The 14,831-nt window shown below is 46.3% G+C and overlaps 1 protein-coding gene across 4 annotated transcripts in view; it reads left to right on the forward strand.

Moving 5' to 3' along the window:
• LOC138250520 (uncharacterized) overlaps positions 1-14,831 on the forward strand; it is an 88,735-nt gene that overhangs the window by 53,653 nt on the left and 20,251 nt on the right. For all 4 annotated transcript variants that reach the window (XM_069205481.1, XM_069205506.1, XM_069205498.1 and 1 more), the window contains exons 4-5: positions 3,342-3,472; positions 5,120-5,175. In XM_069205481.1, the coding sequence (XP_069061582.1) occupies positions 3,342-3,472; positions 5,120-5,175 (187 nt within the window). The remainder of the gene's footprint in view (positions 1-3,341; positions 3,473-5,119; positions 5,176-14,831) is intronic.

Consider the following 14,831-nt stretch of genomic DNA (forward strand, 5'->3'; position numbering starts at 1 on the left):
CACAAACCTGTTCCCCAGTTTTTTAATTAAAGGCCAATCAAATAGGGTGGTAAACCTACCACAGGCCCATCGTCTAATTGTCTGTTTAGGATGTTGTTGAGGCGAGCAACCACTCCCCTCCCCATAGTGGCTTACTGTTGGACATTCTCAAGCCATGTGGCGGAAGTCGGCGTCAGACAACTGACATCGGGGGCATTCTCCTGTCTTCACCCCATGTATCCGATTAGTTCTGTGTGGGGTGAGGTATGTCATGTGAACATAATTGTACTGTATATACTTCAGTTGCTTGTTGCATGAAATCTTTTGTGCAGAGGCTAAAGTTTTAGTCCATTCAGTGTCCGTCATGTTTCGGCCTATATCTGTGTCCCATTTGAGTTGCAGTCCGTCTAGTGGTCGTTCAGTCATGCCATTCGGTGCCCTATAGATCCAGTCACCGGTTCCAAGAGAACAACTGGGGAGCACATAAGCAGGGAGGCCGGCATCAGGCCAACGCACTGGTTTCCTCAGCAAAGTGGCAGTCACGCTAGCAGGCAAGGTGGTCAGCAAAACCGAGCAAGGTAGTCAATGTGGTGAACTTTCTGGCAGCACAGTAATCTCCTGGTGCAGTATGTGGAGCCAGCGGCTTCTGGTTACAAGTCCCACACAGTGTCTAGGTAGTCCAGCCAGAGTTATGCAGTAGGGAAACAATCAGAAAAGCAAACCTAGTGAGTCCTTTATGCCACCCAGCAGCAGCAGGTGGCAGGGAGACAGCATAAGGGCAGTTCAGATGAGTCCTTTGTGCAGTTCAGCAGTCTTTCTGACAGAAGTTTAGTCCCAGTTCCAAAAGTGCTTTCCCCGTCATGGGGCCAAAGCCCCTGTACTTATGCTCCAAAAGTGCCTTTGTTCAGGGGGTAACTTCAAAAGAACCCTTTCAGGTGAAGCACAACACTATTTCAAATTAGCCCTGTCTCCAGGCATCTGTAGGGGATAATCAGCCCATTGTGTGAGGGCAGGACACAACCTATTCACATGTAAAGTGTGAACAACCCTCCCTTTCCCTAGCCCAATATGGCTATCAGTATGCAGATGCCTCTTCTGTCACACCCAGCCCTTCCTGTGTGCTGGCTGTCTGGAAAATATGCACCAAGTGCAGCTGTCACTGTGCCTCAGAGGTGGTTGGAGTCATGCTGCAAAGCACAACAGAAATGCCTTCTTTATAAAAAGTGGCATTTTTAAGATAGTAATGTAAAATACAACTACACCCGTAAGCAGGATTGCTCACTACCAAATCAAACATACTCAATATACCCACCCTACTCCTAACTGATCAGAAATGACCACTTAGACATATATAAGGGGGTTCCCCATGCAAAGCTATGAGAGGAGCAGCACTCCCAGTAATGCCCTGCCTTTTACATGCACAGCACCCTGCCCATAGGGCTATCTAGGGCCTACCATAGGGGTAACATAGGTGCAGTAACAAGGGAGGTTAGGCCTTAGTAAATAGTTTAACTTGCTAAGTCAGTGTGGCAGTAAACTGTGCACATAAGCATTGAAGTGGCAGGCCTGGACAAATTTGAAAGGCTACTTCTGTGAGTGGCGCAATCTGCGCTGAAGGTCTACTAGTAGCATTTAATTTACAGGCCCTGGGTATATGGTAAACCACTTTACAAGGTAAATTAAATAAGCCAAACATGTGTAAGCCAATCATACCAAGTTTTAGGGGAGAGAGCACATGCACTTTAGCAATGTTTTCAGTAGTAAAGTGCCCAGAGTCCTAAAGCCAACAAACCAAAAATACGGTCAGTAAACTAGGAGGAGAAAGGCAAAAAGTTTGGGGATAACCCTGCAGAAAGAGCCTTTTCCAACACTGTCCAAGACCTTTTTTTGTGTCCGTGAGAATGTGGGAAAATAAGCACTGTGGGAGGAAGTTGGTGACCATTCTTGATGTGTGATTGAAAGAGCATATTTATCTGATCTGCTAGAGAGTTGTTCTTGTGTTGCTAAAAAGAAGGCTTTCAAAGCAGGGGTGGTGTGTACAAATATGTAGAGTAGGATGTATGCATTTGACTGCAGAGATCGGGTCAGGGTGGCAGTTAATGCAGTTGTGCAAAGGGAAGCAAGTTGTGGCCTGATGGGAGGTGATTGAGGAGAGGTGAGTGGTTATGAGTAAGTGGAAGTAGTGGTAATGGAATAAGTGCAGTGTTAAGATGTGAGGTAAATTAACTTCAGATGTAGCTTCTGTTGTGGCAGGAGTTGCAGCGTTAGTACCAATGCATTTGAGTTTTAGGGACAAATGGAGATTTGTTGAAAATGTTACACATGCCATTATTGTAAATGCAGAAATGTTGTTTGCAGTTGAGTGATAGTGTTCATCCAGGAGGAATCGGAGTGTTTTATCATATCGAAACTGTACATGTGTAGAGGTCCATGTGGTCTGATTTTATCATCCCATCGGTTTGTAGAATACTTTGTCAACAAGTAGTGTTTTATGATTACCTGTGAGAAATATATTTCATAGTCTTGGGTGCATTTTTCGGAAATACTAGGTGGTTGTATAATTGAGAGGGGCTTGCAACCACTGACATTTAACTCGATTGACTGTCTAAATGTTTTTTTTTTTTTTTTTTAGAAAGTTACGTTGGAGTTATATGGGGCGATGGCAGGGGAAACAATAGTTAACAGTAGTTTTAAGACCTAGGACTTAGCATATCCTGCTGAGGAGGTAGCTCTATGCTGTCAAATGATGATAGTGGATATATGCCAACACTTTGTTGATTGTACCTTTTTTAAGTTTGTCTCTCGGCTGCGGGCAGTAACCATGTACCTATAGGGGTGTTCTAGACTCAAATCATGTAAGCTGTAGACAGAGTTAAGAGTCCTGTGGATTCATTGGTTAAACGCCCAGACTTAACACGTATTGCTTTATCCCACTATAAGGGGGGGGGGGGAAATGCCGCTTATGAGTGAGCCTCGCCTCACTTATACATTATCACCTGGACATGCTATGACTCACTACACACTGATCTGCCATCTGGTCAGTCATGTATCTCCCTCTAACCATATTTCTTTGAAATCTAGTAGGGACAGGCAAATATGTTTGCAATGTCAAATTGCCATTTTCTAAATGTTTTAGTGTCAATGTAACATGCTGTGTGAACTGGCCTTTACTGTTATGTCTATGGAATTATTTCTAAAATTCCAAACACTCAGCGTCCCAGCTCAGGGCACTTTGCATAGCTTTTTACCTTTTTCCTTACAAACTTAAGGATCAACTATGCCAGTGATCTTGAATATGGTTTGAGCTAATTAGTTACTTTGCTTTAAGGTGATGGATAATAACTGTACTACATTTATTCTAGGCATATGTAGAAATGACCAGTGAGAAAGCTGCCACGGCTGTTGTGCGAAACAGTAAAAGGTTTCCTATAGTAATAAGCAACCATACACTAGTGCTGCATTATGCAAGAGAAATATTAAACCATCTGCTGGGGTAAGTAGACAATATGTATTTGTAATAAAGGACTGTATTTTTTTTCCCTCATCTGCTATCACGTTCAGTAGCGTTTTGCTTTATAAACAAAATAAAGACAAACCCTTTAAAGCCCTAAATGACATCACTTCCATTGTGATCCTATATGCACATTCAGAATAAAATTCACTATTGTGAGCCTAGACACAAAGTTTATATCGATATGTCTGGTCAGATCTGTTTTCCAGTGTTCCTGAAGAGAATGTCTGTTTTCAGATTGACACAATAGTCAGTTATCCTACTCTTCTGCATTGTATGCACACACAAGAACGTTATTTTAATAGATGCTTACCCACAGTATGTGGCATGCTTCATCATAGGGCATTATTTCTCCAGCATCATACCATAATAGTGTAGGCTCAACCGGAGCTCTTTGTTTGTCATGATTTTCGTTTTCTGAGTGTTAGCCTTTTATGAGCTACGAAGGGTCTGTAATAAATTGTTAAAGTTGTATTGGGGTGGGTTTCAGAATGATTCCCTTATTTGAAGGTTAACCTATACCCCATACAAGATTAAAATCTAATGATGGAGTGAGAAAAGCGATACTTAATAGGATACTTTCTTCACCACCCCAACCTCAACATGTTTCAGTCTTAACTTAGCTAGCCTTACATGCTCATAAAGCATGTCTTGCTGTTTATCGCAAACCTTAAATTGTCAAACCCAGGGTTTCTTATTTGAACAGGCATGACAAATAGTGCTCACTGCATCCATACACTTTGAATTGAGGCCTACAGCTTAACTACAAGCTTTTGCTCGTGTGTTAACACCAAGCCGTATGTCTCTCAGGTGAATTGTATCCCTGCTGTGAATCACTTACCAAACTCCTTGGGCATAAGACTAATATGCATTGCAGCTGAACTTCCACAACTTACTGAGCATTTTTACGTAATGTCAATTGAGTCTCAGTAGGTGTTATTTTTATTATGAGTGATAGAAGTAGTCCTTGTGTGCTCGAAGTCTCAATGGGCTACCGTGAATGCAACTCAGTTTAGATAATGAGATGTTAGCTGGAATTTGAAATGGGGTTGGGGTGGGTACAGAATCATTGAAGAAAACAATGCCTTGGACACACTGACTTCCAGATTATTCTGACTGCTGATGAAATAATGCTCAATACAACCCTGGTCAGTAGTATACAGTATAGAATACGTTATGATGATATAGTGTGCAGCCCTTGGAAATGTGAATTGTATTTGAATAATGCCACTTAACTGTGTCCATTCAAAAACTAATGCAAGGTACTAACCCACGGCCTTCTCCAAGAATAATCATTGCCTGTTTTACATCGCTAAACCCAGAAATCAAATCCAATGAAGGTGGCACTTGGCCATTCATTGAGCTTGCCGTGCCACATGGCTTCTGTGGTTTCCCTGTTAACATTAGTTCTTGCACAATTTCCCTTGGGTTCCATGGGGGCTGGGGAATTAACATGGCTCTTTCCAAACAGCTATATGTATATATTAGGCATCTAGATTTTGCTCAAGTGACGGAAGCTCTGGCTTATTTGCCCTTCCCCATCTATGATGGCTCAATTTATTGTCTAGGGTTTTCATGTTGTTTCAAGTTGCACTAACATCTGCCTCTTTTAACTTTTGTGTTTTTTAGTCTTGATGCACCAGCACCCGTCAGGGTTAAGGCAGCTATCTTGAAATTACCATCAGGTGAGTAGCGTTGATTTGCTTGCCCGGGGGTGCCAAGGTTGGGGCTTATCTCATGCCTGGACATTAAGGCCCTCATTTTGAATTTGGCGGTCAGGTTCCCTGACCGCCAAAGCCAAACCCGTCAAAGACCGCCAGTGCTGGCTGTCTGCAGCCTGCCATACTACGAGTACTGGCAGCCGTCTGCCATCTTTGTGGTGGAAAGTCGCCAGCATTCGTGCTGGCGGCCTGCGGTGCAGAACGGTTGCATCGCCAGCACCACCACTGCAGCAGGACTCCGCCCGCCGTATTACAAGCCGTAATACGGTTCGGTGGAGTCCTACTAGTGTGGTGGTGCTTTCAATGCAAGACCGCCAGGGCCCATCCCCTCCCGGACGTCCTCCTCAATGGAGAAGGTAAGTGGTCGTCCGAAAGGGGGAGGGTGCCTGTGTGTGTGTGTGCTTGCGTGTCTGGGAAGGGGCTGGTGAATGTGTGCATGTATGCGAGTAAATTTGTGTGTGTGCGAATGTTTGAGGCTGTCTATGTGGATGAATGTGAGTGGGGGGTGTCTGTGGATGAATGTGAGTGAGTGGGGGTGTTTGAGTGCATGTATGCATATGCTGAATCGGTGTGTGTGAAGGGGTGTTGGGGGTGTTTGTGAGTGTGTGGACGGGTGGGGTGCTGGTGATAGCAATGGATATTCCTGTCACCAGATGCATGACCGCCAGGTTTTTCGAGGCAGGGTGGCTGCCACGGAAAGCCTGGCAGTTAGGAACCTTGTAATCTGGTCCGCAGGCTGAGGCCGGCCGCCGGGTTTGAGGTGCTCACCGCCGGCTGCGACGGTGCAACCACACCTGCGGGTCAGGCAGGGTTGTGGAGGCTTGGCATCTGCCAAGCCCCACAACTCTTAATGTGGCGGTCCTTGCAGCAAGCTCCGCGGCGGGAGGACTGCCACGGCGAGCAGCAGCCTCGTAATGCGACCCTAAATGTCCATTGTCTGGTTAAAGCTGAAGAGATCCCTTTCAAGGGGTCTTTCGATCTACCACTGCATTTCCTTCAGCCTCATTTTAAAGAGGAAATGTCAGACTATAACTTATGGCTTTTTATCATTGTAGTGCATTTTGTAACTGATGTGTTTCTAGCTTGGGTGGCTTTAGATACATATGCGCTGCACACTCAAATGATCTAGTTTGGGCACAGATGTTTGCTAGTAGCTATTTTTCAAAAAAGTCTTTCGAGTCATAAGACTTCTCCGTTTTGTGCAAATGGCCCAGACGTACATTGAGAGGGTTCAAAATTGTGTTCCTTATACCTTTTCTTTGGGCCCATATGGTTTCATTTCGGCACCAACATTTCTTCACCAGACAACTTTGGAAGACTGTTGCTAAACGTCTCGTATGCACAGGGGCCTTGCCTTCCACTTGAAGACCTTAAGGTACTAAAGAGAGTGGCATTGGATACACTACAAAATGCACCAGCAGGTGCTGGGTATTTTTGTAAAAAGATCTCTTCGGTGTGGAAGAGAAAGACACAGTCCATCTAGAATCCTGTCAGCCCAGCCAACCCCTAGTCCAGAGACAGTACCCCCAAGCACTTCAGTGTGCCACTGACCCGTGAACTAAGATGACTGCCATGATCTAAGTAACTTGCCTCTTTCCAAGAGCTACCCAACCAAACCAGTGTCACATTGAAAGTCCCACACTGAGGTAGAGCACTGCTCCTGCAAGAGTCTGGCATCTAGCCCCAAGCATCAAAACACAAAACTGCAACCTCCAGGGCCCGAGTAGCCTTCAGGCTCTGATCGACACTGAGAGAAGGTTTGGAGAAGGCTCCGTGGATATCAGACTCCACCCGATACAAGGGTGTTGACCTCCACTGCTCACACCTGAGGCCAGCAACAAAGAACCCACCAAAGCATATGCCAAAGATCCTGTCAACACTGAAAGCTTCGCCAACAGCCAGATCCAAGGAATCTGATGCATCAATTGTGCAGTGACTCCAGGAGCTGTACACAAACAGAAGTGTCACTTAGTTCACCCTGGCCCTGGAAGATCCCGGCGAAACTACCTCCAGTGAAGCGATCAGTGACACTTCCTCTCAAGAAAAGGCTTAAGATTGAAGAAAACCTCTCTTGGGGCCTCTTTAGAAACACAGAGGCACAGGGGCACAAGCCCTCTCCCATATGTTCCTACCCATCCTCCACTTCCTATGCCTCCACTTAAGTCAACTGAGAAGTTCCCCTTACACACTTTCAGTTCCATGCAGGGGATATCTCACGCTCCATGTGGCCCACTGGGGAGGACTATACTACTGAGGGGGTCCCCATGCAATTACCCCACCACACCAGAGGCAATCCTGACTTGGAGCACTACCTAGTTGGTGCATCATCGCTGGATGATACTACCACCTATGATGAGGTCATTCTGAGGGCTGCAAAACACATGCAGGTCATCCAAGAAGAAAAGGACTTCGCAGTTTAGACTCTTTCCGTGTCTGAAAGATCAATCAAATGTACACCTGTGCTTAAAGACCTGCTCAAGTCTGACCATTAAACGTAAGGAGCCAGTAAAAGCCAGGAGAGTAACACCTAGGTTTGAGAAACCATCTAAGCTTCCTCCTAACAACCCAATCTTTATCAAGGGAGGGACTCCCAGGCTTCCCTGATGGTCCACACTGCCCACAAAAGATCCTCCACCAAAGCCACAGTTGACATCTCTTTCCATAATAAAAGCAAAAAAATCACTGCAAGTGGGCAGAAGTAGAGGCAGCTACACATCGGCGTACAGCCAGTTCTACCTGACTCCTTTCCAGGTAGACAGATCCTAGTGGGAGGAGATGCTGGAATTTGTGAAGCACCTCCTAGAAGAGTACAGAAAGAGGGTGGAGCATATGGTGTCCGAGGAAAAGACCATCTTGAATGCCAGCACTTTGTGCGCTTGACCCTGCAGTCACAGCCTCATCACACAACATGCCTGGCTTCACATCTCCGAGTTTAGAACTCAAATACAGCCGAACATTTACCTCCCTGTTGATGAGATGCAAGCAACAGCGAAGGCCCTTCACTAGAGCAGTAGTACGCTCTCTACCAGCAAACCAGCAGGGGCTATACCATGGTTGTGTACAGGGGTAACAGAGGTAAGGGAAGAGGTTGCTTCCTCTGTCCCCATTTACACTTCACCTGTGGGGGAGAGAAAACTAGATTTCCTCTTTCATTTGCAGGAAATCACATAAGACCAGTGAGTTTTTTTTAGCTGTGGTTCACCAGAGCTGCTGCCTAGAACTTCTTACAACCACTCAGAGCATGCCAATCTGCAAACTCGTCCTCAACAGAGACCATCTCTGCCTTCTGCAGGGAGTGGGTAATAACTTTGCAGACCTGCTCAACAGGATGCATCAACAAGACCGCGAGTTGGAATTCCATCACAAGACCTTTACTGGCACTTCCGACATTTGGCCATCCTGCAAATAGACCCATTCACCACCCTGGAAAACCTAAAATGCCCAAACTTCACCTACAAGTATTCTAAAGTCTTTGGGCAATGCTGTATGGATTAATTGGTCCAGGATCTTTACCTATGCTCTTCCTTCTCTCCTACTCTTCCCAAATGTGGTGAGGAAGATGAGACAAGCATTCCTGACTACCAGCCTTCTGGCTCCGATGTGTGCCAGGCAGCTGTTTTACTACATGTGCCTGAAATAGTCTCTCAGCCCCCATGAAAAGTTGCAGCTCAAGGCGGACCTTTTCACACAGAGACAAAGCCAAACTGAATACTGAGACAGCTAACCCTAGCGATCTGGCTATCTAGACCTATTAACCAGTTCACGCTGCATGATATGCATGGTGCACCAAGCTACTCTCGCTCTTCACTCTCTCATCTGTTGTACAAAAATAAATTCTAGGTTGAAGTTGTTGTCCCTGTGCCTGTTGATCCAAGAGAGGAGTTGTAGGAGGCTGTCCTGGTTTGTAGTGGGTACCTAGGGTACTTACACCTTTATACCAGGTCCAGTTATCCCTTATTAGTGAAATGTAGTCCGTGTCTAGAAACCAGGCTCTCTAGCGGTAGTGTGAATGAGCAGCCAAGGCCTAACTAGGAGACATGCAAAGCTCATGCAATACCACTGTAGTCACACAGTACTCGCACACATGAAAGAAAATACTCAGTGTTACAAAAATAAAGGTACTTTATTTTGGTGACCCAAATACCTTAGAGACTATACTAGGTAGGAGATAGGTAATATACGCAGTATATACACTAGAATGCAGAAATTGGTGTAAAAACAGTTAAACAGTGCAAATAGTGAAAATCACAATAGAGATGGGCCTATAGGGAACACAAACCATATACTAAAATAGTGGAATGCGAAAGCTGGTTTCCCACCTAGGCAAGTGTAATGTGTAGAGGGGCGCTGGGAGTGTAAGAAAACACCAAAGGTAAGTAATAGAACCCACCCCAGAGCCTAGGAAGGCAGAAGTAAATCACGGTAAGTTTCCTAGAACACATGCTAGAAGATTTTGCAAGAACCAGAAGAGACTGCAAGACCCCAACAATGGATCCCTGGACCTGAAGACCTGCGGAAGAAGGGGACCAAGTCCAAGAAGCACTGAAGAGTCCAGGGAGAACCAAAACCCCTGCTAACCTGGATGAAGGTGCAAAAGAAGAACCCCCGGTGAAGAACAGTCAATACTGCACCCAAGAAGACAGATGCGTGTTCCTGGTTGGTGCAGATGATGTCTCACGCCGGATGGCTGATTGCAGTCTGGTTTGCATCGCTGGATTCTGCCAACAAGCCTTGGCAAACACAAAGCCAACAGTTAGCGGAAAGGGACCTGGTGGCCTCTACCCAGGAGGGGAAGACAGAGGGGGCTCTCAGCAACTCGGAGAGCCCTCAGAAGACCAGGCAGTGCGCACAAGAGCCCCACAGCACAGGCACAACTAAGGTGCAAAAGGAGGCCCACGCAGCACTACACAAAGGGATCCCACGCTGCCGGAGAACCACGCAGGAGGCTGTGTGTCGCAGGAAGGCGTGCTGGGGGCAGGAAATGCACGGTGTACAAAGAACAAGCCTTGGCAACTCACAGTGCACGGGGTACTGTCTTGCGTGGGAAGGCAAGCTCTTACCTCCAACAAGGTGGACAGGTGTATTTCAGGACCATTGGGACCACTTCAGTCCACCACCCGTGTTGCTGGTTCCACGCACTTCTTCAGGAGAGGGGACCCAAGCCACTGGTCGTCACTGCAGAGGGATGCCTTCTGAAGCAGGGAAGCAACTCCTTGACTTCAAGGGAGTCATTTATTCTTCTGATGCAGGCTGAAGACAGGCAGTCCTCGGAGGATGCACGACCTGGAAACCGTTGCAGTTGCTGGCAGGAGCTGAAGATACAATGTTGCAGAAGTCATCTTTGCTTCTTTGTTGCAGTTTGTAGAGTGCCTGGAGGGTCCAGGTGCAGTTTCGTTGGTAGAAGGTGAAGTAAAGGATGCAGAGGATTCCTGCTGGCGTCTTGCAATCCGAATCTGAGGAAACACCTAGAGGAGAGACCCTAAATAGCCCTGAAAGGGGGATTGGTCAGCTACACAGGTAAGCACCCATCAGGGGAGGGCTCTGACATCACCTGCTGGCACTGGCCATTCAGATGCTCCCAGAGTGCCCCACCACCTTGGAATCCAAGATGGCAAAACACAGGGACACTCTGGAGGAACTCTGGGCAGGTGATGGACAGGGAAGTGGTCACTCCCCTTTACTTTGTCCAGTTTAGTGCCAGAGCAGGGACTGAGGGTCCCTGAACCGGTGTAGACTGGATTTTGCAAGGAGGGCACCACCTGTGCCCTTCTAAGCATCTTCAGAGGCTCTGGGAGGCTACCCCTCCCATGCCTGTAACACCTATTTCCAAAGGGAGAGGGTTTAACACCCCTCTCCCAAAGGAAACGCTTTGTTCTGCCTTCCTGGGTTCGAGCTGCCTGAGCATCAGGAGAGCAGAAACCTGTCTGAGGTGGCAGCAGCTGGGGCTGCCTGAAAAACCGCAGAAGGCTGGTATGGCAGTACTGGGCGTCCACTGTGGAGCCCCCAGAGTGCATGGAATTATACAACCAATGCTAGAATAAGCATTGGGGTATAATTCCGAGATGTGACACCTTATCTGGCCATATTCGGAGTTACCATTGTGAAGCTGGGACAATAGGTAGTGACCTATGTCCAGTGCATGCGTAAAATGGCTTCCCCGCACTCACGAAGTCCGTGAAAATGGTCCTGGACGACGTGGGGGCACCTCTGCTAGTGCAGGGGTGCCCTCACACACAGGTACATCAGGCAGAAATTGGGGGTAACATGCCAAAAAGAGGGTACTTTCCTACAGGAGTCACAGCACATCATTTGACTTGACAGAAGTCTTCGAAGAAAAACAATTTTCCAACTTCTCTCCCGAACACTGGATGGCAGGAGTATACAGAGCATGTGGATTTTTAGCACCATACATAAGAAAAACAAATGCTTTAGGGTAGGTAATAATTTGCTTATTAACGTAAACATAATGTTCTCTATGTTTTTTTTTTCGTGGCTTCTGGTTCTATGCTCTTCCTTTCTACTAATTTATTTTATTACTAATTCTTATGCAAATATATTGTAACATGCAATTAGTTATTGGAATGCTCTTAGACTAAAGTGCCAACGAAAACCTAATTAATATATCAGTTGACAATATTGGAATTGAGTGTTTCTTCCATACCAGGACTGAAGTTAAGATCCTGATTCACTTGCCAAAGGTCCCGAAGAGGCTTTGCCAGCACTCGGAAGGCCTGTTTGCAATTTATCAGTGTGTCCGATCACAAAATGTTTTATTTATTTATTTATTTATTTATTTATTTATTTTTTTTCACCTGATGGCGGGCTTTGGCTGACCCAAATATTGCAACGTAGGTGTTAGTGCAAAAAGTAAAGATGTGTTTCAGTCACTAAAACTAAGATCTATCTCTAGTGCCAGAACCCTTTCTATAGTTAAATGTATTGCACATTGGTTTGCCCTTTACCATCTGCAGTACAGGTCCCACCTTTCCACAAATGGCAAAAGGACAATAGGGAGTCTCTGAAAACAGCAGGAGTCTCATGCCTATACAGTTATGGTAACCAGTTACCAATGGGGCGTGGTATTGGACAAAAAGTCATAGTAGTGGGGGCTTGTTTAGACCTATATCCACCCCAGTTTGTTACAGCATGCTGTGTTCTTGATAAAATTAAAATTTGCAAAGTGACACGCCTTTGATGATCGTAAATTCTTATTTGTATTAACATATGATGTTTGCTTCAACATAGACCCAAAACCCCTTTTAGCTCCTGTTGCAACTTTTTGCTTATTTTCCAGAAAGCGTGCTGTCCGTACAGGCCGAGGGGCCACGTCCCCCAGCCTTTTTCCCGACATGAAGAGTATCTGTCAGACTGAACAAAAGTCCTGCTATTTCATGGACCCTATGTTTTCTTTCCCCAATAGTGGCCCATAAATCGAGATAAGATCAATTTAATTGCCCATGCCTCTGTGTCCTGTGAAATTCCCCAAGGATTATCCAGTTAATTGAGCATATATAGTTGAACATGCAAATTCACTTGAGGCTAGAGAGCAGACCCAATAATTCCTTCAGTGTCACCACTTGCTTCAAGAACATGCTCAGTTGAATGAAAAAGCTTCCTCTGCAAGAATAGAGGCAAAACGGAAACCATAGCAATTGGAACAAGCATTTGCAATGCAACAGGTCTCGCGTTTGCTCATGTTAGAGCTGATAGCATTGTAAACTCCTAACCTGACTTTTCACCTATCGGCAAAAGTGCATTTATGTACGTAAGCCGAAAAAGTGCATTTAACTATGTAAAGCGCTCGACTTCTGCCAAGCGAAATCACGCTAGTAAATTAGAGAAAAAGTAGTCCACGAGCCGGACAGAAAACAGCGAGCCTCGCATGTTTTCTGTACTTGGTCGATGAGCTCGAGGAGGGCTAGCCACCGGAAAAGGCATGACGTATGCATGCCTTCGACTAATGAATGCAAGCAGATTTTAATAGGCAAGCCCACTACCAATTAAAAACACTGACGTGACGTCGCCAGGGCTCCGAGCCCTTTTCTAAACCCTAAAGCGTCTCGCTGCGATACGCATGCATCAGCGCATGCAATGCAGGCTCGACCCTAAAAATGAAGACCAACTATCTTCCCCTTGACTGGCTCCTTGCTTTAAATGCCGATAGGCAAGGAGCATGGAAAAACGAATTGGAAATTGCCCTACCCTTCTACTCAATGTAGTGGTCAGTGGTGTCAATCTTCAGCTTTCCGTAATTGAAAAAAATCATTCCACTGTTTCAACAGACCATTGGGTGTAGTTGACAAAAGTTGTTGTCGTTACATGCAGGACCACCGCAACATCGTCTAAGAGACAAAATTATTGCCTGAGTGTAGGAAGTTGGCTCTGTATGCACTATTTCAAAGTAAGGAATAGTATGCACAGAGCCCAAGGGTTCCCCTTAGAGGTAAGATAGTGGCAAAAAGAGATAATACTAATGCTCTATTGTGTGGTAGTGTGGTCGAGCAGTAGGCTTATCAAAGGAGTAGTGTTAAGCATTTGTTGTACACACACAAGCAATAAATGAGGAACACACACTCAGAGACAATTCCAGGCCAATAGGTTTTTGTATAGAAAAATATATTTTCTTAGTTTATTTTAAGAACCACAGGTTCAAATGTCACATGTAATACTTCAAATGAAAGGTATTGCAGGTAAGTACTTTAGGAACTTTGAATAATCACAATAGCATATATACTTTTCAAATAAATCACATATAGCTATTTTAAAACTAGACACTGCAATTTTCACAGTTCCTAGGGGGAGTAATAGTTTGTTAGTTCTTGCAGGTAAGTAAACCACCTACGGGGTTCAAGTTTGGGTCCAAGGTAGCCCACCGTTGGGGGTTCAGAGCAACCCCAAAGTTACCACTCCAGCAGCTCAGGGCCAGTCAGGTGCAGAGTTCAAAGTGGTGCCCAAAACACATAGGCTTCAATTGAGAAGGGGTGCCCCGGTTCCAGTCTGCCAGCAGGTAAGAACCCGTGTCTTCGGAGGGCAGACCAGGGGGGTTTTGTAGGGCACCGGGGGGGACACAAGTCAGCACAGAAAGTACACCCTCAGCAGCACGGGGGCGGCCGGGTGCAGTGTGCAAACACGCGTCGGGTTTTCAATAGGTTTCAATGGGAGTCCAAGGGGTCTCTTCAGCGATGCAGGTAAGGGGGGGGACTCCTCGGGGTAGCCACCACCTGGGCAAGGTAGAGGGCCTCCTGGGGGTCACTCCTGCACTGGAGTTCCAATCGTTCAGGTCCTGGGGGCTGTGGGTGCAGAGTCTTTTCCAGGCGTCGGGATCTGGGAGTCAGGCAGTCGCGGTCAGGGGGAGCCTCGGGATTCCCTCTGCAGGCGTCGCTGTGGGGGCTCAGGGGGGGCAACTCTGGTTACTCACAGTCTCTGAGTCGCCGGGGAGTCCTCCCTGAAGTGTTGTTTCTCCACAAGTTGAGCCGGGGGCGTCGGGTGCGGAGTAGCAAGTCTCACGCTTCCGGCGGGAAACGCAGTTGTCTTGAAGTTGCTTCTTTGGAAACAAAGTTGCAGTCTTGGGTGAACAGAGCCGCTGTCCTCAGGAGTTTCTTGGTCCTTCTAGAGCAGGG

Source organism: Pleurodeles waltl, chromosome 1_2 (assembly GCF_031143425.1).
Source record: "Pleurodeles waltl isolate 20211129_DDA chromosome 1_2, aPleWal1.hap1.20221129, whole genome shotgun sequence".
NCBI lineage: Eukaryota > Metazoa > Chordata > Amphibia > Caudata > Salamandridae > Pleurodeles > Pleurodeles waltl.